Source organism: Drosophila eugracilis, unplaced genomic scaffold (assembly GCF_018153835.1).
Source record: "Drosophila eugracilis isolate 14026-0451.02 unplaced genomic scaffold, ASM1815383v1 contig_1765, whole genome shotgun sequence".
NCBI lineage: Eukaryota > Metazoa > Arthropoda > Insecta > Diptera > Drosophilidae > Drosophila > Drosophila eugracilis.
The window spans coordinates 2,463,829-2,488,645 of NW_024572605.1; the positions used below are offsets into that span (position 1 = coordinate 2,463,829).

The window sequence follows — 24,817 nt, forward strand, 5'->3', positions numbered from 1 at the left end:
ATCTGTTTTTATCAGTAGGATAAAGTTTAATAAAGTGGTGACTTTTCATGATTGCTATAGGTATACCGAAAAGTATGCTACGAAAAATATTAGATCCCTGATCCAAATTTGCTGCCCACGAAAACAAATACAAATCTTTGCTTAAATATATTTTGAGCTTAGCACAAGTTAGTAGTGCCTCTTACAAACTAATAGTACTCTCATTTTAAATAGTTTACATTTGTCCTTGATTTGTTGCTATATGCATATTATAAAATTGATTATTACTTCAAATAACATTTATCTCGATTCGCTTAGAAGTGTACTTATCGCTAGAGGGCACTTTAAGATATACAAAGTTGCAGGACCTGTCCTAAATAATTTCTTATAAAATCGGTGAGAACATTCTAAATAAATGTCATACGATGATAACTACTAAATTACTCATGTCAACGATGTCCTATCCATTCCGTTTTTAAGTGATGACGGCCTTGTTTGAGTGACTAGATTTCCGAGACTATTTTCAACAATGTTCTGGCCAGAGCGACATGATCCACTCCCCAGATTTGTGGCTGTACATAAGGCAGCGGGCTAGCCCGAGGATCCCAGCCAGCTCACTCGCAGGCTATTTTACCATCGAAACTGCTGAGAGCTATGGCAAAGGCCTGCATCGCGCAAAGTGGATAGCGGTAGTCCATGGTAAAAACGTCCTCCGAGGTGCGACCAAATTGCATCACAATGTACTCGGGATCGGAGTCGTGGACCAGCTGAAAGTTCTTCACCGACGCCTGGGTTACGCGTCCATGAAAATTGAGCACATACGATTGGGTTTCGTCGTTCCACACCGGCGTCTTATTGTGCAGCTCCACAATGTTATCCATGTTCTGTAAAATATAAATAGTTAGTTTATATAATTACTTGATAATCTTAACTCTCATACCTTCATTTTCCACAGGTCGAGAATGCCCTGCTGCTTAGGATCCGCTGAACTGATCTTGACACGCTGATCGTCTTCAGTCATGCCCGGCAGTATTACAGTCATGTTGCGTGGACCCTTGAATCCCAGGATGTTTGTGTCCTGCAAACATAGAAAGAAATATTTTCACTTTTATTTAGCATTCCTTAAAAGTTACCCGTGCCATACATACATATATAATGACGGCCAGGTCGAGTCTAGGACTTTCCGTGCTCTCCTTGTTGCCATTGTCAAAGACGGTAAAGGAGGTTCCAAAGACGTTCGAACGAAGCTTGCCACAGAAACCATCGGCGTTGCGGGACAAGTCCGTGGGATCGCAGCTGACTATGTAGTTTGATGTCTTGCTCTTCTTACGTTTGCGACCTGAAAACGGAGTAGATCATTAAGATGTTGAGTCCTACAAGGAGAGCTATTACTAACTCACCTCCCAGCAGGAATATCTTCTTCCCGTAGTCCCTTTCCAGGTGCAAGTAGTATATGGGAAAGAGACCCCGGTCCATGCCTTTGCGGTCCCGGGTGATGCGGCACTTGTAGAGCACTCCTTGCGGCGCTGGTTGCATCACGAACTGGTCAATATTACCAATGACATCGCCTTCAGACTCCCCGCCAGTCCCATTCCCCGTTCCGTTGCTGCTGCCGTCCAGTGTCGCATCCTTGTAGGGCGACGAGGCCATTCCAGCGGGTCGCACCGGAGCTGCTCCCGCCACATTGCGATTGGTATAGTCGTCCTCGTCTAGGTTGTCGCTGAAGGAATGCTGGCGGGCACGAGGTTTCTGGGAATGCGTCGAGTTGGCGCTATGAGATGCTGACTGCTGCTGTTCGATCACCGTCACCGGACTGCTCTCATCATCCTCCAACTCGTGCGAGGAGATCTCCTCTATTAGATCAGCTGTGAGGGAGCAAATCAAATAATTAGTTAAACATTTTAATGTAATAACTAAAATTGTACAGTAAACTGACAATCATCATATTAAACGTCGTTGAATACCTTTTTTTGAGTGTACAGCCACTTACCCTCCTGGTTGATGGTACTCAGGCTGCGCATATTATTCGAGTGGTTGCGACTGGTGTTCATGGCAACTGGAGCGACAGCGACGCCTCCAGGACTGCCGTTGGAGAGTATCTGGTCCGGATTCTGAGGAGAGCTGATGAACTGCATGGGTCCGTCGTAGGCGTGCAGCTCCCGACTGTTACTGCGCATCCCGGACATCGGTCGGTTGATCTGCAGATCACTAGCCTGGACCATTCCCGGCGAGGCCCTCTTCTGCCGGATGTAGGCCTCCATCAGCTGGCGCTGCAAATAGATAGCCCAAAAATAATTGATTACTCCACCGGTGCAATCGTAAGTCACTCGAAGATTACTAAGATTGCGAAACACCTAAGGCAACAAGATAATAAATCAACTAATTGCAACAGCACTTGGTGATACGCCTCCACAAAAAGCAGGCAGGCAAAACCGCAATTATTTTTCATTTGCAATTTGCAAGAGAATTCCTAAAAAGTCCAATTAGGCCGTCCAGTTTCGAGTTTCAACAAATTGCTAAACTGAATTTACACCCACGGTGCGGATAAATAACCGCAATAAATGCCAAGATACTTGCATATGCATGGATACCCCTAATCCCCTCTGGAAAAATGCAAATCTCTCTGCAGGTAATTGGCCCAGCATCCCAACGGGGTACAAAGGGAAAAGCAGACTGATCCATCAGCACCGCCACCATCATCTACCATCCTCCCTACTGAATGGAATGGTGTGGGTGTGTGTGGCATTGTGAATGCAAATGGATGTGGGTACGAACCACCGACGGATGACATGTGGGACAGCAGTTGATGGCAATGATTTCATTAAACATTTAAATTTCAAGTTCACGTTCATGTTTATCAGCCCAAAAACAAAAGCAGTATCTGTCAAAAGTTGCGCTGAAATTGCGCATATAAATCAGGAAAATATCCCCGAGTTTAATGGCTTCTCCATTTTCTTTTGCATGACAGGATTTAAGGAGGAAGGAAAATCCCATCTTTATTTCAAGAAGCATCCTTCCTTCAGACTCCTGGCTGTTTTTAATATTTTATAACCAAATGTAAGCCATTGACATTGGAAAATGTTTTAGATTTTCAATATAGTTCGTTTATTGCATAGAATACATATGGTTTTGGGGAGCTACAGAAATCTGCTTTTACAGGAGGTTAACGTTACTAAGAATGCTTTCAATGGTAGAGTTCACCTCGCGCTCCTTGGAACCTGGATCACACTGGTGCTGAAAGTAGCCGGGCAGATACGGCTCGTCATCGAAGACACTCGTCTTGTTGGCCGGCAGCCAGAGGTCCAGTCTGTCGTAGATGACACCTGTGGGCTTTTGCTCCAGGAACCAGTCAATGGATTCGCGGTCCTTGAGGTCGGAACCCCAAAGCAGAACTAAGCTGAGAGAGCTAGCACGTCGGATCAATCCTGGATCCGCCTTTATGAATACGGCGTTTGGCGAAATACCGTGCAGTCTGGCGGCATGGGCGAAGCTAATGCTCAGATCCACGGTGCCGGTTCGCGGATCAGCGAATACGTTCTCCTTGCTGCTGGTGAGGAAGATTACCGGGTACATGTTCTGTTTATACCGGAGTAGGGTGCAGAGATCCGCATCAAAGCTCTTGATGACTATATAGCGCCCGCAGCCATGACGCCGAATTACCGCCAGGATGCGATCAGCAAAAAGGTTCTTGTCTATCGTCTGCTCACTCTCGAATTCTCCATCCGCCTTCTGCTGCGGCCACTTGATCTCAATGTCGAATCCTGTGGTCTGGTTGACCCGCTCAAAGAAGTCTTGCAATGTGGGAAAAAGTCGCTGTTCCGGTGGCTCGACGTTGTTGTGTGCCGGATACTCGACGATCTTGTTGCCCACGATCTGGTAGGTCTTCAGATCCTTGAGCTGTTCGTAGGATATGTCCTTTAGCAGCACCTCGGTCAGGTCATCCCGACTCGTCGGCGTCTTAGAGTCAATGCAGACGCGAATAGAGAAGTCGTGGTGGATGATGGGCACCAGGTCGCTGGTTAGCTGTACATCGAACTCCACGAGATCGGCTCCCAAGCTCGGCGGAGGCTATCATAGAAGCAACCGTATTCTCGATAAGTGGAGCCGCATTCGTGGTTACCGTGAGAGATTTTCCCAAGCCACGGTGGCCAATCTCAAGGTTTGTCCAGTTGGAGCGCCATTTTATGAAGCTGGTGCGCATATCAAACCCATCCTTTTCCATTGGCCGGATGACCAGATACCCCAACTGCAGTCCGCCTACCAAGCGCTGCCATACTGGCGAGATTAGGTCGATTGAGATGCTGCCTTCGCTTCCGGTAAACGAGGTGGGCAGCAGGTGCGCATAACCCAGCAGACGGACAACGTTCTCCGTCGTTTGTTCGGCGTACACTTCCACTAAATATGACACTGTCTCCAACTGTTCCAAGTTCACTTGGAACATCAGAATATCCCCGGACGCGTAGGGCACACCGTATTCTGGCTGATCCCGGATAACCCGGTAGGTATTCGTACTCGACACTTGAGCGTACTCCACAGTTGCGCGTGCGGAGCTGAGGATTGGCGCTAAGGTCTTAGGATCTACGGGCAGCAACCGGAGGCGCAGCTTTCCTTGTCCCAACTCCGGTTGCTCTTCCAGAGTAAGAGCCTCACGGAACACCTTTAGCTGAAGAATGCTGCCGGAATCCTGAAGCCAGGGACCAGACGCAGTGCACTTTCCATCCAATAATCCATACTCATCGATGCGGCTGCCATTAAACTTGGTCGTGTTGAAGGACCTGGCCTCAACTTGGGCCTCCCAGTGTCGAATCCGAACGACTCCACTCTGTCCGACGACCGCGGCAAAGTAGCGATACTCCACGCTGCTGTTTTGGGGAATTTCCACGGAGGTGGTCCACGTTGTGGTGTTGATCTGATCAAGGAGCACTGCCTTTCTCGCTTGCCAGGATCCCAAAGCGGGTAGGTTGCCCACCAGGGCAACACGCTCAAACGAACCCAGATGGTCCGGATGAAACTTTATGGAGAAGTTAAACTGTAGCGGAGCGTCTCGTTTGAGGGGCACATAGCGACGAGCCGCGTAGTACTTTTCGTAGTAGGAGGAGTCGCAGAAGGTCTCCACGGGCAGCAGGCTCAGGGCACTCAAAAAAGCGACGGTGAACGCCACAAAGGACGACGACATGACTACGCTCGAAGCCGTTCGCGGTGCAACTGGTGATTGGGGCTTTGGTTCTGACCAACACCTTCCTATCGGGATCACTGGGACGCGATTTATGGCAGAGGCCACATCTTCGAGTGGTCGAGACGATAAGGTTCCACGCTATCTTGTAATCACGGCGCGAATGGGAAATCGGTCTCGTCTGGCCGGCGGTCAAACCCGTTCTGTTCATGCACGTGTGCCCTAGACTCTTGCATTTACAGATACGGATTCAGATCCGAAAGCTTTTGGGGGTGGTGTCCACGTCATCGTCATCAGCGGTGGCAGTTTAAATGAATTTGAATTCGAGTGTTGCGCAAAAGCTTCACCATCAATGACCGGGAGGTGGCTTGTGTTGGGATGGTAAGGGGTATGGACATAGAATGGAATGGAATAACTACACACGGAGACCAGAAATCAGAGACTAGAGGGCTCCCCTTATGTGGTGGCTGACCCCCAGTCGAGCAATTTACATGGCGAAAGTTTGTCAGCGTCCGTGTAATTTATCCGCTTCGCTCAATTATAAATCTCGTAACGTTTTGTTTTCCTTTCGAGTCGAAAGAGCAGAGGTGGTTCCTAAATAATAACAATATTCTGAATGGCCAGTGACGCAGAGTTGAGCGTGATTACTCGTATGTGGCTTGGGGCTCGCACTATGATTGCAGTTCCTTCAATTGCTGCCACATCTCAAAGGCAACTGCTCTCTGGGGCACGTTCACTACGTGTCTCCCCAGTTTTTGTCTACTCTTCTTATAGGGGGAAAACGCGATTATGTGAAAATTCGAAATCAGTTGGCTGCCACGAGAAACTCAAGCAGGGAGTACCTTCTTACAACGAACAGGAAGCTAAGGGGAAATGCAGAGCGGTAAAAAACGAGTGACATCGCCTTGGGAGATCCGGTGGGCTGGCTGGCTGAGCACAGAACTGGGAAAGTCGAAGTGGAGCACTGTACAGCAAAAACTGGTTGGAGGGTTTCGTTTATGGCTTGACATAAATAACAACTATAAAACAGAGAATGCATAAAGTTACGCTTCTAGCTGATGAAGCAGTCCGTGATGCATTAGATTTAACTTGGCCATAACGTCATCATCATCTGGCTTAACTCCTTGAGTTTTTATGAGCATCAAATTTTCTTGGATATTTTCTTTCATTTAAAAGTAGTTTCTGAAAATATTCACTGTTTCTAGCAAGCCTTTTACTGTACCATTAAAACATTTCCAATAAAAGTCAACATTTTATTTTATTGATAATCATTTATAATATTATTTTGACATAAATCTTTGTGGCTTTATAAATTCATTGATATATCACATGGAAAACCTCATAAAAGTACACATAAAACGCATTGCCTTGAGCCAAAATCCTTCGCTAAATACGTAATCATACGGTTTTATTATTTTTCAATTCCGCACACAAGGGCGTATTAGGCAGTAAGTCAAATTAACGAAAATATACGACTTTGGGAGGACGCAGCGTCGTAAACGAGAAAATGTGCAAATGTTTTTCAGCAACTTTTTGGGCATGCTTAGCGCATTTATTTTAATTTGGGGCCAGACAAATTTGCGTATACGTAATGAAGGGGTCTCACCCATTGCAATAAAAGCCATGAGCACAAAGAACACCCAACACACACTTACACTTTACAGAAAGGTCAACATGTGTTGGCAACTGATATTCGGTGTGTGGCATACTTTTGGGGGTCGCGTAATAAAATGATTACTCATACGCCCTGTGCACAAAACAAGGAAATTGAAAGCGTCAGCAAGCCAAGCAGCCCAGAATCACAATATACAAGTATTGTGGCATTTTTGTAGCCGCCTCTTGTTTGTTGTTTGCAAATACGACAACAGCCAGGACAAGCAAATCAGCCCCTTTGCCGCCTCCACGTCCATCCGCATCATCCAGGCTCTTGAGTTGGCAAGGACTCCGCCGGCTGCTGGCTTCTGCCTGCTGATGTGTTTTGGCATAAAGGATTATATGCACGTATTACAGCGGCTTAAGTGAGCTTCCGCATGCCAAAAAGCCGAAAGGCAACAAATACACGCACAAAAATAACAACATTTCGATCTAACTTTGCGCAAATACTTTTCAGTTTCTTTAAATAATCAACTCATTTTTATGGTTTAAAGTTTGTTTTTGATGGGAGTTATCTTCTTCATCCTTTCTCTAAGGTGGCTAAAGCAAATATTTAAAACCTAATACTTAAATAATCAATAAATTAAGAGTAATAGTTCTTAGTGTACATCAAAGGCTGGATGAAGCAAGTGTAAATCCGTCTAATATTTCAAAACTTTAATAGATTTTGGCAAGGGTTGTCCGAATAAGGACTTGCTCGCCCAACTATATTCACGCACGCCAAATCGAATTACCGATGGCCTGGAAAAATGTTCATCAATTTTCAGCCTGGCCGACAGAGCATAGATATAGCCTGGCTAGCTCCACGATACGGCCATTAACCCCTGAAGTTTGGGGCGCGGTGTCAAAGCTGCGTGGCAACTATTACGAGGGGCATCAACATCATCCTTCGACCTCCCACTTCGCTCTCCATCCGGTTATTTGTTGCTACAGCTGCCCTTGTTGGTTTTGGCCATATTGACATTCATTTACGTGCTCGCTTCATTAAGCCATAAGCCATGACCATGCCGGGCGTGTCATGTTCACATTGTTCTCCTCACAATGGAGACACAATCCCAAAACGGAGGATGTTGATGAGGATGTGGCATGGGTTTCACTTAAATGTGTTCCCAAACTTTGATAAAGAGCTTGCGGACATTGGCTTATGGACTTGGCTACGAAACACAAAACGTTTGGCCATGAATGTTTATAGTTGTAGTCCATAATACTGTGATTGTTTGAAAAAGAGTTTTCTTTCCCAGAAAAACTTAAATATTTAATATATGAAATAAAATAAATACATTTGACTAGTTGATCCAAGCCAACAAACCAAAAATTGAAACTAAGTTCTGACTGCAAATAAAGCTGCATATGAAATTATGCGATGGCCGACATCCGCCGGTAAAAGTTGGCTAACCGTTCAACTTTAGATTGGCGTTCGACATTCATTTTGCAAAGTCATGTATGTTTCACTTTGTACACGGTTTTGCAAATAGATTAATACATGACTGAACACGATGCAATAAAAATTAAATGAGCCTTTTTCCTTCTACTCTTTTTTCACTTTTGGTCCCAAACTGATGTGTTTTAGGGTCATGTGAATTTAATTTCCGGCTTGCATGGGAAACAAATTAATTCCATGATCCTTAAACTCTTTGGGATTCCGAAGAAAAGCTAACAAAAACACAATGTTTGAGTAAGGAAGGTAGTTTTTGGGATATTTTTGATAGAAATGTAAATATTTATTACAACACTTCGATTAGAATGTACTAGATTTCTATTATTGGATTTGAATCTTAAAGGTACAATACTTTTTCCACCTCCTATGACCATCCTGCCGAGGATTGCATGTAGCCAACTGACATTTGAGGCTTTCCTTTGTGCGAGTTTGCATCCGTATGTCGGGGACACCGCAGGCAAAGTTACAAACGGGAGCAAGAAAATTGCTGCGGTTTACCCAGTCTTCGTCCTTTTGCCCTCTTGGCACATATTTTTCCTTTCCTTTTGGCTGGCAAGGACTTTGATTTCCGTCTTCAGGGGCCTGACAAGTGCGAATTCCTTTGCCACAAGCCCACTGACAACGTTTTTAAGACTCGACAAAGCCACTTAAGGACCCAAAGTCCTGACACAAAATACATTTGAGACGCGTGAGATCCTCGGGCGCAAATTAGTTACGTTTTTAGTATAATTCCCCCTTTGCCAGCCCCTTCACAGGGGAAATTCCAAACAATAACAAGAATATCAACAAAAGCCAACAACAAACGGCAAACGACATTGACTGTTTCATTGTGTGAGTGCTTGTGTGACACAATGTGTTCGAGTGTGTAGGTGAAAGCCTGCAAGTATGCAGTGAAATGTGACGAGGGGCAAGTGACTGAACAAGTGAAAAGGAATAGAAAACAATCGCGATGCCAACGATGGTACCTTGGTGGAGTACTTATTAGTAAACTCCATTAAATTTGAAGAAATTAAACAATTTTTTGATAAATACTCTTTTAGATAACCCAGGAAATATTTCACAACTCAATTGTTTTAGATTTATATCAGATTTTCATTATTTTCTTTTGTTTTATAGTATTCCAAGGCCAACGCTGTACCATTTGGTCAAGTCCAAGCTTTTGAACTCATTTAATTATGAAATTCCCAAACATTTATTTAGTTTTCAACTCAAGGTAAGCAAAGCTCGAGCCACTGTGCCGTGAAGCCAAAGTAACATAGCCTGCGGCGTCTCCCATCCTTTGTTGTACATATTTGTGGGTGTCGGAAGGTATGTGTCCGCATGGAGGAGACGGAGACCAGGCTGACAAGCAGAAAGTCCATGACTTCACTCGTTAGCGCCAAGGCACCATGCCACATACATGTGGCATCTCCTCTCTCCGTGGCAGCTCCTGTTCACGCTCCTGCACCTGCACCGGGACATTGGGCAAACACCCAGAAGCCCTCTCCCCGTGTAAAGGTCAAATCAGTTTCTACTGTGGCATGTGTCTGCCTGCCCAGGACCTCCGCCTCCATCCGCGTGTCCCACTGAGCCCGGCTCCCGATTCCCAGGATCTACATGTACCGCATTCCCCGGCGAGTGCTCGGCGAGAATTGTTTGTGCGGGGCAAACAGAAAGAGTTGGCAGGTGGCGACGAGTGAATTGGTTGCCTGGCTATTGTTGCCACGGGAATATGAATACGAATTCCACATGAAACCGTGTTGGACGTACACTTGGACTAGTTTTTGATTACATTAAAATTTTCCCATTTTGCAAACAAGCAAATATGTTCCAAAACAGCACCTATATAAAGTTGATTTGAAATATTTTCGAGCTTATTAAACAAGAAGCTTGCTGTGTTCCTTGAATGTACCCTTGATTGTTCTCAGTGTTCTGATAGATTCTCCTTCATATTATATGCTCTCTGGCCAATGGCTGTTTGGTGAAGGTACAAGACCCGAGCAGAAAGCCAAAGGTGCTGGCAATCCAAATATTAATGGACCTGGTCTCTTCCTTTACTCATTCAGGTAGCACAAATGTGGAATAATGCGAATAATTACCTTGGAAGTGTCCACATTTTTTGTCCATTCCTGGAGTAAATAAGAACTACATTTAACACAAAATTGAAAACTCAAGGAAAATGAAAATTTCCGTGAAAATTACCAACTTAATAAAGCCACATTTTCCAATTATTTCACGCATTGTTAGCTTCCAACGACCAACTTGCACCCCGCCCTCTCCTTTTTCCAATAATTTTAAGTTATGGCGCTGAACCTTAATGTTAACGAGCAGCTTTAAAGAAACGAGAGAGTTTCCTTCAGAGGAATAGTCCTGTGTAAGGAATAAAATAACAAAAAACATATTTCTATGTCGAATGTGTATAGAAGCGCTGTGTATGTTGCGCGAATAAAAATGCGAATAAAAATGCGAATAAAAATGCAAAATTGAAAAAGTTTTGGCTTACCCATTGCAAGCTCTGTTGCAACTGGGTAGAAAAATATTTTTATTGCGAGAAAAAATGATGGCCCCTTGCTTTGTTCTTGCAGAATCGATAGTTTTTCACAGCTCTATTCGACTCAGTCCGCAAAGTTTGAAGCTGGATCGAAATAAGCTTAAGTTGCGAAAAGTGGCGGAAAAGAAAGAGCATTTTAATTAATGAAAGTGTTTCGTTAGCCATTGTTCGCACAAAAATTTTAACCACGAAGCCGTTGAAAGACCTTTAAAAAGTGCAGAAATTCTCCAAGGTATTCACCCGAAATTGTTGCCAGGTCCTTTGTTTCATCGCTTAACACTCGGCCACGCCTTCTTCTCAGCCAGCGCCCACTTTTAACTGCCTGCCAAGCTTTTTAAAGTGAATGGCGAATGAGCATCTGCAGTGGTTTCAGTTTAAATTCCCCGAAAACTACGACATTTTAAGGACTCTCGTAATGTGCGCACATTAAATGAAGCCCCACATGTACACATAGACGTGCCTTGCATCTCTCCATGTCCTGGCACATACTACATCCGAAGGACGAGAGCATCTCCCCACATCCTGCTCAATTCTTCAATTCAGCTTTTCCAGGCTCTGCTGGTCGTGGGGTACCATTGGCAGACGTTTTTCGGTTTCCGTTTTTATTTCCCTGGTTCAATATGGAAATCCTCTGGCCACACACATGCATCTCCTGCTCCTTTCTATCTGCTCCTGACATCCTCACATATTTATTTGCTACTTACGAGATATTACTTTTCCCCTTGTTCCCCTTTGGCTAGATAAATTTGCTTTCACAAGACTGACTGCAAAATCTGGGCTCAAGATATTCCTGTTGCATACCAAAAATGTTTTTCAGGTTTTCTTGGCTGAAGTTTTTGTGCGAGGCTAACCGAGGTGAGGTCCTCCTGGCATGGGATTTGGAGGGCTCTTTTTTGGGGACTAAGAGCCGAGGTCCTTAAGGTGACAAAACTGTTCGGAATATAAACAAAGTTGCTGCGAAAAGTATGTGACAAATGGCAGGAGACTTTGCGGTGAAAGAGGAAAAGATAAATACGATGTGGGGAACAAATTCCATGGAGAGTTGGCCGTCCTATGTGTGGCTTAAATGTGGGCTAACCAAAACTTTTGGAATATACATCTTAAAGTGGAGTTTCTTATCTAAAGGTGTAAGATGTTATTTTTAATCTTATATATTAGAATGCAGTGGCTACAGTAGATACTTTTTATGTTTGTCGCCATAAAGTAAGAAGCTTATATTCGGCTTGAAGAAGAACTCATGTAACATATTGTCGCAAGGCAACCAAAAAAGCTGTTGTCCAACCTTCTTAACTTAATCGTCTTTAGTTCGAATATATGTAACTTCCCCCACTTTTTTTTTAATTTTGCAGAAGAAATTGGACTTTTTTCGACAGTAAAACGAAACTTGGTGGAAGTAAAAGGAAGCGAAGGATTGTGGAAAATCTGCTATGGCATTTCACAGGCAATTGGGAACTTTCAATATAAATGCTTTGCTGTGTGCCTTTGATTGCGGTAACTGGGAAATGGCAATCCGAATGCGAAAGCCAGTGAAACTTTCGACGGACCGGAGGGACCGGACGGATGGGGCCATCAATGAGCCGCAAGGGAATCGGGAAGTTCCTCCCCGCAGATGGCGGAAGGAGGACCATTCTCCACATTTGCCGTGCACATTGAACACATTTAATGCCAATGAATAAGGCCTGTCGTCGGGCAAACCATTGGATTGAATATTCATGGGGTTGGAATGGGGGTGGGGGATGGGCTCAATACAATCGTTTAACCACATGCCCCAAGGGAGGGCTTTGCTAATTTACTTGCAATTATGATAAAGCATTGTGGGCTCTGACGGCAACCGGCCAGCGATTTAACTCTGGCTTAGCCAAATTGTTATTTAATTAGGGTGACAGCGAAGCGGCATCAGATCCCAGCTGGCTTGTATTTACACAAACATACTTTAACTTGTTACTCAAAAGGACCAAGGACCAGGGATTGAAGGAACTGAACATGCAGCTGGTGCATTTCCGCTTTTCCTTTCGAGCGGCGGAAACTTGAGCGCGAAATTGTAGCCTACTTAGCAGGGCCCGCTGCCTTGAGTGCGAAAAGTTTCTCTTTCATCTGCAAGCCATAGTCCTGATTGCGCATCCTTGAAAGTGACAGTGGCATTCATCAAGTGGCGACAGTTTTAAGCAGACAGTAATTATTTTAATTGCATCAAGAGACGTGCAGGAGCAGACGTGTGTGCTAATTAGTTGGATTTCAACTTATTAAGTTGCAACTCGAAGTGAATGATTTTGAATGTCCTTTGACTAATCTCTGACACAGCCTGCAGTTAAGATAGCAGCACGTTTTCACACATTTCAGGTAAGTTGAAGAAGAAGACTTGCGCATAAATCATGCAGAAAAGGTCATAAATAAGCAACGATTTTAAATAAAATTTGATTGATGGGCTCAAGGATGAGCGGCAGCCGGGAGTTAGTTGGCAACACGCACACACAGTTTTGTTGTTCCCTTGGAAAGTATGCAAACATGGAAGCAGGATAACAAACACACAAGGATATCGTTGCCTTGGCACACTGAGCGTCACTGTGGCAAAGTTTTATCAATAAAAACTCCTCGAAAGTTGCTGCTGCAACGTGCAACTATCGCATGTTCCTACTGTGGCAGCTGCAATGCCAAGTTGCACGACTTTTTCTCGACTTTGGCTCGGTGCCGTCATGTCATTTTCTGGAGTCGAACATCTTCCGTTCGCATTCGAAGCGGAATTCAACGTGCAATTTCATTTGAGGGCTTTTTTTTGTTGCACCTTCTGGAGGCGAGGAGGCGATAACAATGTGCCACAATCCGCTGTTTGTGTGTGCAATCAATATCTCATTTTTGAATAGTTCCCCATCGTCCTTTCTGTCCTTGATGGATGAGTGAGCTGCAGACCTTCACGTTCGATGGAATTCTCCCTCTAAGGAACGTCGCAATTCGATTAAAATATGCAAATGCAAGTGGGACGAGCTCAGTTGGTTTTCGGACATCAAGATTTGTATAAATTAAAAAACATGAACGTTAATTACACCCCCAATCAATTCTCCAGCTGGTCTGTATAACAAATTACTTTATCCATTAATTCAGTTTTATCAAAAGCACTCTGTCCACCTCGAAACCGAATTAATGGCTGGATTAATCGGACAATAAGATTGTCATATGTCACTGGCAAATCATTAATTTTGATTCGAAATCGTTGATGGGAAATCTGGTTTGTCTTTTGTTCAACTGTCATAGACAGGGCTGCAAAAGTCGTTGTCAGTGGCGACTGTATAAAAAAGAGATTAGACCTCTTTCCTGGGAGCATGGAGCATGGAAAAAATGTGCAATGGGATTGATTGAAATGCAATCGCGCATACGACACGTGGAACGTTGAGTTCGGTGGCGACATGACAAGGGGCGTTCTGTTGCCAATGGCTGTTATTGCGTTTGTGGTTCAGTGTCAAAACAAACAGAAAATAGGCGGGAGAGGAACAAGTGCTGCGCTCAATCGATAAAAAACACACCCAGACAGTGTCGCAGGTAAAAGGGGCTCAATGGCATTACACGGAAATCAGTTCAGAGTAAAGTGGATGGAGATGTATCACTATTAAAGTAGGAAAAATAAATTATTGAAGTTCTGTTGAGTTCTTAATCAGTTTAAAGGCTTTTCGGACTGAAAACATTTATCAATTAAAACAGTAAAGGAAGGAAAGCTTAAAAAACCTACCAAAATAAATAGGTCTAATAGTTTTCATTCAAATGTTTGCTTTTCCAGCTGAAAGTCAAAGGACACGCCCGTGCAATCAAAGCACCCGAGCTCGTCAAAGAACTAGGCAAACTACAGGTGCAAAGTAATGGGAGCATGGGAAGTGGGCGGAGCACTGGTGGTGGTCTACGAGGAGTCCAACGATAATCGAGCTAATCCAACCTGAACGCTGACATGCCTGAATGGGCCAGTGAGCGAATGGATGGATGGATGGATGGCTGAATGAATGGAAGAATGAGTGACGAGGACGCTGTCCAGTCGCTGCCAAAGGAAAAGGGCAGCGGGTGTAGGAGTTCTCCTTCCGTGGGACATCCACCAATCACAAATCACACATGTGGAACCTTCGATTTTTTCCAACTTGCCAGACCGCGTTCCCATTTCAATGATATCGCCTTTGTTTAACTTTGGCCTTCCACATGCGGCTCGGGTAATTAAGGTGAAAGTTGAGGACTCGCCTTGACCACTTCTCCTCGATTCCGGAAAGACCTTTCCACATACCCATTTAATTGCAGGCTTGAGTCATTGAAGAGGTCCTTCACCATTCCTTCCATCCACTAGTAAACAAACTTTGAGGGAATTGATTTTTCATCGAAGACTGATGGAAATCAGGGCCACACTTGACTTGTTTTATGCAAATGAATGTCTGCGACTAACAGCCAATGATTTTATTATCTTTAAATGAAAATCACAAATTTAGGGAATCCATTTATGGAATGTTTCTTTAATTTAGGACAATATTTTCTCTCTAACTCATGAGTAAATTATAACCACTTTAACTATTTTAATTGTTGTTTGTAGAACTTAAATATCTGTTTATCGAGCTCACACATCAACAGAGAGGGCCCACATCAAGTCTCAATGGAAACAATAAAACAAATCACTCCACCGCACTGCCACTAATTAGGCCAGGGAATAGAGACCCGAATGCGGGATGTTCGATAGAGTGGTGGGGTGGCCAAAGAGTTGGCCAAGGCGACACAAAGCTCCTGCTTTCAGCCGCTTTAAGGTTAACCACAATTAGCTGGCAGCGGGGGGCCGTGGTCCTGGATGTACGTTTGGACCAGGCAAACAATCAAAATCAGACTTTGGCCGCAAATGAGAGGCGGGCAGCGCGGTGGGCGTGCCACAGGCCACAAAACAAGCGGAGAGTCATGGGAAATGAGGAAAATGAGTTGACGAGAACGCCACAGGATTCTGGCAGCGGGGCAAAGTGGGCAATTGGCTGCTGTGGGCGGACTAAGAAGAAGCACTTTAAGCGAGTTAATTGTTGCACACTTCGAGAGGCAATCAAAAGTTACTGACCGGAAAGCCAACACTCCATAAATATACATGAATGCTGATTTCTTTTTGTTTCAAATTATAATATATATACAGCGCTTTACAGCCACTCGAGGGAAACCCATTTTACGGATGTCGACAGCCCGTTGCCGCCCGTCGGCTTTGTGGCCGGAATTGCAACGCACAAATCTCCGGAGAGCCGCTAAAAATGGCGCTGAAAGTGTAATTAAGAGGAGCTTAAAGCCAAATGCAGCGGATAAGCGACCACGGAAAAAAGGCGTCCCCCTCTGGAGATTCAAAACGGATGCGAAAACCCTGTTCCGCAGTTGTTCGATGATTTCCCTCTTTTATGTTCGGCTTACTGCCATTTACAAGGATCGCCATCGGCAAAAAGGACATCCGACGTTTTATTTCAAATGCCTGCCACTAGCGCCGAAAAGTCGGCAGCAATAAATGTTTCATGGTTGCCTCGAGTTTATAGGCCCGCCCACGCGATTCTAGCACAAAATGTCTCGATTTAAAAAATAAACCATTATCGGGGATTTTCTGTTGGCACATTTTCTGAATATTAAACTTAGGGCTGTAAAAATATTCATTTACATATTTAAATTGTATTATTTCAGTAGAATTTAAACACCAAACTTCATATGAAGTTCTTATTTTGAATCAACTTTCTATGGAAACCTTATTGTTAAACACTTTTTGCTCATTTGAATAGGGTGGCATGAACGCAATTTATTTTTTAATCAATGCATTTTGTCTTAATTTGATTTATTTCAATTTTAATTATCTGACAACAGGCTTAACACAAAATATTTCGAATTTGATTATTTTCTGATTGAGCACTAAATTGTTAATACCTTTTTGCTTAAACGAGAGCAAACTAGATAAACTCCGTTTATTTTATCATCAATAAACCGTTTAATTTCATTCATTTGGCCGACTAAACCGGAAACTTTGCAAGGAAAATAGACACTCGAAGTGGAATTTAATTACCCCAATGAAAACAGAATTTTTATATGATTTTTCGCGCTGCTTTTAATTAAATTTCTAATGAGGGACAGCAATGGAGCTGCGTCTGTCGGTGTTTGACGTTGCCGCTGGGGCAACGGGGCGTATAATGAACATTTAATTAGCTTACAACTCCGGTGGCTGTCCACTTGTTTGTCGTAATGCCAAAGCTAAGGACACTTGTCACAACGAGGGCTGCCCAATGAGTTGCCCCGAGAGATGTTCCCTTTCTTACCTTTGCAATTAATTTCCAAAATAAACGCAAATCAAATTAAATAAATACAGATATTTGCTTGTGACAGCTGCAAAACCATATTTGCCCAGAGGGCTGTCGTCCTGCCGGCAAATGTTGAAATTGGAAATTGCCATAAATATTCCAGAAGTCATCACAACATAAGCAAACAACCAAACGCCAGAGTAATTGGATTTGCCTTTCCTGGTCCCGTCCGCCTGCGTCTTTAAATGTCCGATTTAAATGTAAATTGAAGTGCCTGGTGGACTCCCGTTGGCCTTTCCCAGCCAGGCTCGATTGGTCTTGCAACAGTTTCTCATGCAGCCATTCACGATCTGAAGTCACTTGAAAAAGTCCTAATCTCCGGCAAGTCTCAAAAAGCAAGTGTCATAAATCTGACGACGACTTGTGCAGGATGGCAACAAGGAATAATCTGACTATTAAGGTCCATTCGGACATTTTCATTTTGTGCGACAAGAAGAAAAGCGTTGAGGAAAATCTCAGTTGAGTGAATGGCAAATGGGATGGCCACCAAATGGTGCACAGCCATCTTGCCTCAGTCTCCCATACACCTCATCCACCTGAATGCAAAGGACAATGAGGGAGAGACTCTCGAGAAAGGACATCGCAAGTTGCGAAGATATGATTTTGTAATAAAGCAAAGTAAGTCAACGACTTCCTCTTCAGCAGTGCACGATATTAAATAAGCCATTTGTATTAACGTTTTCCTCAGTTGCCTTGCCTTCCACTACCCAATTCCATATTCATTTCGCGAAAATCCATTATTGGATTTTACCAATCGCTGTGCCAATTCCCATAATTTCCCAATTGAAATTCATGGCCAATGGACACTCGATATATGCAAAAGCGGTATTATTTCCATACCTTTTAGCATATTAATTAGCTGACCAAATAGCTGGCCTAATTAGTTTCCAATTGAAACAGACAAGTGCAAACAGAATTTGCATTAATATTAAATCTGAATGGCAAACAAAGAATTCTTTGGTAGATGTTAATAACTCAGCAAAGGAATTTTAGCAGAAGTTCTTTAATTTTTGTGAAAATCAGTTTGGAAAGCAGAAAAGACTAGCACCTAGCAGGAGTAGGCAATGCCGGAGGAAGGGATAAGCCACAGACCGCCCGACCACTTAATCAGTGACGTGAGCTCTGCAAACTGTCAGCTGCAGTTTCCGCTGCAGCAACCACAGCAAACCACATCAAACCACACGTGTGACAGCGCACCACAAAACACAACCATCGCAAAAGGCGATTAAAGACATTTCAGTTTAATTGGTCATTTTTCCATACACACATGAAAAAACAATCGACTATGAAAGGTGTGGAAAAAATGCATTTCACTTTAAAGTTACTTTAAAGGATTAAAACTGAAACAGTCAGCTAATGCATATGTTAAGTTTAATAGTAGGTTTTAAAATGTAGCCAACATTCCTCACATTGTTAAATTTATTTGTTTTAGTAGCAGTAGAAATTCTAGGGAAATGGCTGCCATCTGTATGTTCCATGCCAATTATTTTCGCCATTAAATATTTTGCATTTATGTTTGCTCAATATTTCCGTCATTGCCAACTGAGTGCCTGTGGCTAGATGTCTGAAAAACATTAAAATTAATATGACAACTATCAGCCACTCGTAAAAGGCTCCCACACAAGTTTGCCAATTAAAACAGATTTATTCACATTTCCCATGAAAGCAAATTGTTTAGCCTGGGAAATCGCCAAAATCCGCGGTACTCAGGTAACGAAAAGCCGAGGCGAAAGTTTCCAGCTCCCGTCACACCGCCACTCCCTGGGATGCAATTAATTTGCAACATGCGGAGAGCTCCTGCTCCTCGGATTCTGCACATGCAGAACTTTGGCCGCAGTGGCTGATGGTGCCGCCGAAACTTCAAGTCTGATAAATTGAATCAAGTTTGCCGCCTACGGGTACAGTAGCCCAGGGTGCTACTCGCTGGCAAATTGCAGTTAATGGAATCCGTGATTGAAATGAGGTCCTGCAGGGATGCGGTCAGGTTAAAAGGATATTTTACATTATTTTTATTGCATTTGTGGCCCTTTTCATGGAAAAAGTAGAGATTCAAAGCTCGAGGTTTCTCGCGGTATGAAGGCTAATGGATCTAATTTATAAAATTTCAAAAATATATTTGAAGCAAATTAACCAAATGAGGGAAGTTTCCTAAAATGATTTTAACAGCTTTTTCTCGCAGCTCAAAAACGCTTTGAAATTTCTCTGCGTAATATTTTCTGGCTTTTGAGTGATGTCCTTTTCCTGTTAGCCAAAAGTTTGAAGTTCCCAGAAAGAGAAATGAAAGGGGAGCTTGTCCAGTAAGCTGGCAACTGTCGACTGCAGTTTTAGCCAAATAAAAATGGCAGGGGCATAAACTGAAATGGGAGCTGTTGAAAAGGCAGCACGGCTATGAAAGCTTTTATCCTGCAATTTATTGCCAGCTATTAGTATATATGTCAAAATTTGTTTGGTCTAATTGAAAATGAATTGCTTTTTAGGTAACCCGAGTGTTTGGCTCCAGTCCGACGTGCGTCCCTCTTGTTCAGAGTTCGTTTCCAAACGAGGCTTCTTTTCATCAAGGAATCTCCATGCCCCTCAGCCTGTTGCTTTTTGAGGAATTCTCTGTTAAAGTCTCTTGGGATTTCAGGGCGCTTAGGTGCGAAATTTTGGCAAAGAGCTTGCCATGAATTATAAAACATCACAAGACTTTTTAAGGCTTTGTCTTAAATGTTGGCCTTGGGAAAAGGATAAGCGAATCTGAGTTTTCTCTGTGCCACTTCGACTTCTTCAAAAGTGTTAATCAAATAGTTGTGGCTGTGTTCTGTCTTTCTTTCATTCGAATGAAGTGAAATAAAATAGCTCTTGGCAAAACAATCAATCAACACCTTATGACAAGTCCAAATGCACATTTAAAACCTAGAATCATCCCAATTCTGAACTTATTAATGGCTCTGATGACTGACAGCCTAGAAATGTGGTAAAATTCGATTTCGTTTCAGCCGGCATTTGGCTTTCATTAGGTCAAGAACCTCTGGCTTGAAGCAACAGAAGGAAAATTACAGGATTGAAACAAAGGCCAAAAGCCGTAAAGCTAAATGAAGCAAGGCTAATACTCTAGAGTGGACCTTATTTGCAAGTTAACTGAACTAAAGAGATAAGAAAGCTATAAATTCGTGTAAGTAGCATTTACGTTTCTTATCAAATGGTTCTTTAGATAAGATAAGATCAAAAAGATAACTATTCACGTTGATAATCAAACTTTTGAGTTTTTGAGAAATCGTCAAAATGACAAACGTTTTAAAGATTTTAAATATTATATATGTCTAATTTCCTTCATGGAATATCATATTTCTATATTATAAATATCATAATTAGAAGCCAGAGAGTGGTTCACCCTAATGTACACATGGAAATCCAGTAAGTAAGGGCGGTGCGTCATATCCGTTTTTGGACTGAAATGTTTCTTTTTACGGTTCGCGTGAAGGAGAAAGCACATTTGGGGTACCAAGTATTATGGTCATATATGTGGGAGGAGTAAACAATTGGGTGACTTATTACTCGGCATTATCCAGTGTGTGGCTTAGTTCCTCGCGGAGCTCAAGTGCCCGTCACCCGGCAGTCATCGATTTTGTGCCCCAGACCTCCATGGATTCAGTTAACGGCATTCCATGGGCGTCGGCGAACATGGAAACAATACTAAATACTGGTATTGTTCATATTTCTAGTTGTCTGTCTGTCTGTGTCCCTAGTATCCTGTCTCCCTGTGTATGCAAGGCTGTGTGTGTGTGTGTGACTGTTGCCCATAGTTACGCAGGACACCAACAACTGAAAGCCAACGGCATTCTGGGTTAGGGGGTGTCCTGGCCGAAGACTTTATTAATCCTTTGTGTATATTTAGCGACCACTTTATGAGTTGACGGCCATATATCTTCCTGTTGATTTATGCCAAGTGTAAATTGGCTCCAGCTCTCCTTTTCTTTTTGTGCCATATTTTCCCCTTTTATGGCAGAAATAAATTTGTGTTTATTTTAACTTGAGAAAATGACCCAAAACGATTGTTCAAAGAGATTAATGGCGTAAGCAAGCTAAAGTTCTAGTCAACAAAGGAATGCCACTTTTCTTTTGGTATTTAAGAGTGAAGGTGTTTTAAGTCTTCTCCTCAAGGATGCTTTTCCAATTACTTATTCATAAACTACAGCCAGGGAATTATTAAAACAAGATCCTTTAAGTAGCAATCACAAAAAGTGTCAAATCTTAGGAATTTGTAGGCTATTTTTATATGAAATTTAATTCAAATTCAGAACTAAATTTCTCCACCTTCAAAAAACAAATGCAATTGGCAAGGAAATGATTTAAAATAATGATTTCATGATGTCCATCCATTAAGAAGCCTCACTATGAAGGCTATGAATAGCTTTCAATAAGCCATCACGACACCAAATCGAACCAACTCGAAGGGCCCAGAACTCCCAATACTTGGCAATCCGGGCTCGACCACATCGAATTGATTCGATTTATGTTCCAGCGAATGGGGTGGGTTGTAGGGTGGAGTTTCTTGCCACCCAACCACCCAACATAATTAGGGCCAATGACAATCCTATCGGGCTGCAGCAACTGCACCACCAGCGAATCGTTTCGATTTATTTGGACGCCGTTGCCAGGACAACAGACGGCCAGGTGGCCACCAAGAATTGGGCACAACAAAACCATTCGGAAAAGGCGTTAAGCCACTTGGGTGTTCTGGGAGGGCGGCACATTTAGAGCGGTCAGATTCGAGGGCAAAAAGAGAACAATTTCGGGGAATGTTGCCTGATGGCCCCTTTCGGGTTTTGCTGATTGCTCTGGGCTGCCCAATTGTTCCAAGAAAAGAAGGGTTCTTGTTTTTCCAACCAGAGTTCCACGATTCGTCTGGTAAAAAGCAACAGAAGAGCCAAAAAGGCACAGCTAACTTGCCTTAATTCATGGTCAAATGAAAAAAAGTTTTAAAAGATTTTTTCAAAGGAATTTGATTTGTGAATTATTAAATTGGCCATGGCCCTATCAGTTTTAGAAAGAAGTTAAATTACAAAGAATTTAAACAATTTAAATTCAACTACAAAATAGCAATATTCACAGTTTGATCTAATAAATGGCGAATTGTTCTGGCGTAATCAAGAAATTTGTCGGCTTGTGCTATCGTTATCTTTCGGATGTCAAAATATATTATAGTTTAGCCCTAAATAAATATATACAGCTCGTTATCTTCTTGTTCGGGTGCATTTAGCACCTATAAAAGTCAGTTGTTGACCAGCTGTCGCTGCAAAAGTTTGGTTGAAATCTTTCCATCAAAGTCAGAAATGAATTTCGTAAAAGCCTATTTCGCCATTATGGCTTTGGTCTTCTGTATGTCCGCAGGAGCCTTTAATCCTTTGACGTCCGTTCAGCTGCAAGAGGTGAGTTATAAGCCCTTTGCTAATAAACATATTCTATACTCTAATCCAACTAGGAAATCAAAACTACTGCGGATACCCTTCTGCTTGAGTAAGTATAAAAAATCGTTTAATCCACGGCTTAACACCATTTTTCTATTAGATTGGAAGCTCGTCGAGAGTCCCTGCAGCTGATAAAGGAAAATTTAACAAACTCCGGCAATGAATCCTACCCCACGTCTTGCCTGATTGGAAACAGCCACAACTACTCTAGCCTCATTGTCCAGGTGCCGGGACATAAACCCTTCCAGGTTGCCTGCGACTCCGAGATGGCCGGACTAGGCTGGTTGGTCATTCAAAGGCGTCGTGACGGCCTGGTCAACTTTTACCGCGACTGGAACGAATACAAGGAGGGATTTGGCAACCTGGCTGGCGACTTCTTTATCGGTCTGGAAAAACTGAACTGGCTAACGTCATATCAGCCATTCGAGCTCTACATCCACTTGGAGGAGTATTACAATAAAGTGACTGTGTTTGCCAAATACGACGAGTTCCTCATTGGCGAAGAGTCGGAAAACTTTGTCCTGAAAGCACTTGGACAGTACTCCGGTACCGCTGGAGATTCGCTAAGGACCAACAAGGGTCAGGCTTTTTCTACTTTCGACCGGAAAAACGATGAAGCCGAGAATAAAAACTGTGCACAATTCCACCTCGGAGGTTGGTGGTACAAGGATTGTGGAAAGAGGTAAGTCATGATGGAAGACACCAAAACTGGCATAACTAATTTATAGAATTAATCCATTATTTATTAGTAATACTGATAAGCTGCATTAAGTCATGACACTCAATTATACCTTTTTTGGTATATTTTCAGTAATCTGAATGCCCAATATTTGGATTATTATCAATATTTGCCAAATGACACCGCGCGATACATCACCTGGAATTCTTTTAGCACGATTGCGCCAATGAAAATTGTTCAAATGATGATTCGGCCCAAGTTTGGATGTTTTTGAATAGAAAAGGAAGATTATCTTTATGGAAAATCCTTTTTGATAATAATAAACTGTATTTTTAAAGTTTTTCTTTAAATCAACTAAAATATTTTCCTTTGTATCCAATGAAATCCTTACCTGTTGTTCCATTTTCTGATTTCGACTGTTAAGTGTGGACATTTTTGGAAATGTGTCTGCGGTTTCCTTAGGGTAATCTTGGTTTTCTGATAGTTTTCACTGAACTACGCGATTTTGCTGAGCCAATGAAGCGGCATTTGGCAAATTTCGGAGTAACAGCTGAAGTGGCTTTTTTCGTGAAGTGAATATTACGAATGAATGCAGCAAAACATAGACCGGGGTGTACCAATAACCAAAAACCAAGTCCAAGGCGCTCGCTCTGTACCGCACACCTGGCGGCAGTTTGTGGCGTATGTTCTGTAGTTCGTAGTATTGTGGTATTGCAGCACTGCGGCACACGCGACAACAAAAATCAAGGGCTGTTCGAGGACGAGGGAGGGAAGACTGATGGCGACAGCCGGCTCTTCCTGTGCTCGCTCTCTTTTTTCTCTTTTCCGACGCGATCGATTGATATTCTCTGGATTGCTCACCGATCGGAGGGCACTGAAATGTTTGCTTTAGCTTCTGAGGGGCAACCGTATATTGTATACCGCGTTATAGATATTATATATATATGCAATCTTTATTTAACCAAACACTTTCGTGCTCGCTGAGTTCCGTGTGATATTTGCCAATTGAGTGGTTTTGGCGCCTCTTTTTTGGTAGAGAAGCGAAGGCGAAGTAACCCGTCGACCGAACTGCACGCTGCCAAAACAACAACTGACGACAGCCAGAAGCGAACAACTCAAGCAAAGTCCTTCGGGCGGAATGAAATGGAATTGGAACTCGGATACGAACGCTAAACGAAGGTGGCACCCGAAGCTAGTAATCCTGTCGTGTGTCAGCGAAAGAGAGAGGGAGAGAGCGAGAGGAGAACGTTACTGTTACTGTTCTCACTCTCTGCGGTTCTCTCCTCTCCACTCAGCCAGGCGCCTCCTCTGCCTGCCACCTCTTCCACATCCTGCGAGCGACAGATGTGCAGCTGCCGAGTGCATTTGGATTTGAGCCTCCGCCTCCTCCTCTTTTTACAGGGATTACGGAATGCATTCGAGTACAAAGCTGAGAACGCATTTGGTAATTGCATTTCGGATTTGGCTCAATCCGCCGACTAGCAGAAGCCCAGAAAATAAATAAAACTAATTAAATCGAAGTTTCATTAATTAGAATTCGAAAATCCAGTTAGATCAGATTAAATGAAAAAGCCTATGTAGCCCCAAGG

General features: G+C 43.1%; 3 protein-coding genes across 4 annotated transcripts; 1 reads left to right on the plus strand and 2 right to left on the minus strand.

The window, feature by feature from the left end:
- Window positions 1-134: 134 nt before the first annotated feature.
- LOC108109110 (protein king tubby) lies at window positions 135-24,303 on the minus strand. Of its 2 annotated transcripts, none has more exons than XM_017217500.2 (6): window positions 23,620-24,303; window positions 1,970-2,249; window positions 1,380-1,844; window positions 1,128-1,318; window positions 920-1,057; window positions 135-863 (listed from the first exon to the last, which is right to left on the minus strand). In XM_017217500.2, exons 1-6 carry the CDS (start codon window positions 23,659-23,661, stop codon window positions 594-596), a joined length of 1,386 nt encoding a protein of 461 aa, XP_017072989.1. In that variant the 5' UTR covers window positions 23,662-24,303; the 3' UTR covers window positions 135-593. The 2 variants fall into 2 exon arrangements, with proteins under 2 accessions (XP_017072989.1, XP_041675646.1); XM_041819712.1 differs by having other exon boundaries at window positions 1,380-1,846; window positions 1,945-2,249.
- LOC108109109 (glycerophosphocholine phosphodiesterase GPCPD1) lies at window positions 3,061-5,337 on the minus strand. Its single transcript, XM_017217498.2, is given in 2 exon segments — window positions 3,061-4,035; window positions 4,037-5,337. Coding segments are annotated over 2 exon segments (2,022 nt in total). The 5' UTR covers window positions 5,156-5,337; the 3' UTR covers window positions 3,061-3,132.
- On the plus strand, window positions 22,624-23,578 carry LOC121530520 (fibrinogen C domain-containing protein 1-like). The gene is made up of 2 exons (XM_041819713.1): window positions 22,624-23,231; window positions 23,361-23,578. The coding sequence occupies exons 1-2, from the start codon at window positions 22,816-22,818 to the stop codon at window positions 23,500-23,502; spliced, it is 558 nt and encodes a 185-aa protein (XP_041675647.1). The 5' UTR covers window positions 22,624-22,815; the 3' UTR covers window positions 23,503-23,578.
- Window positions 24,304-24,817: the final 514 nt, after the last annotated feature.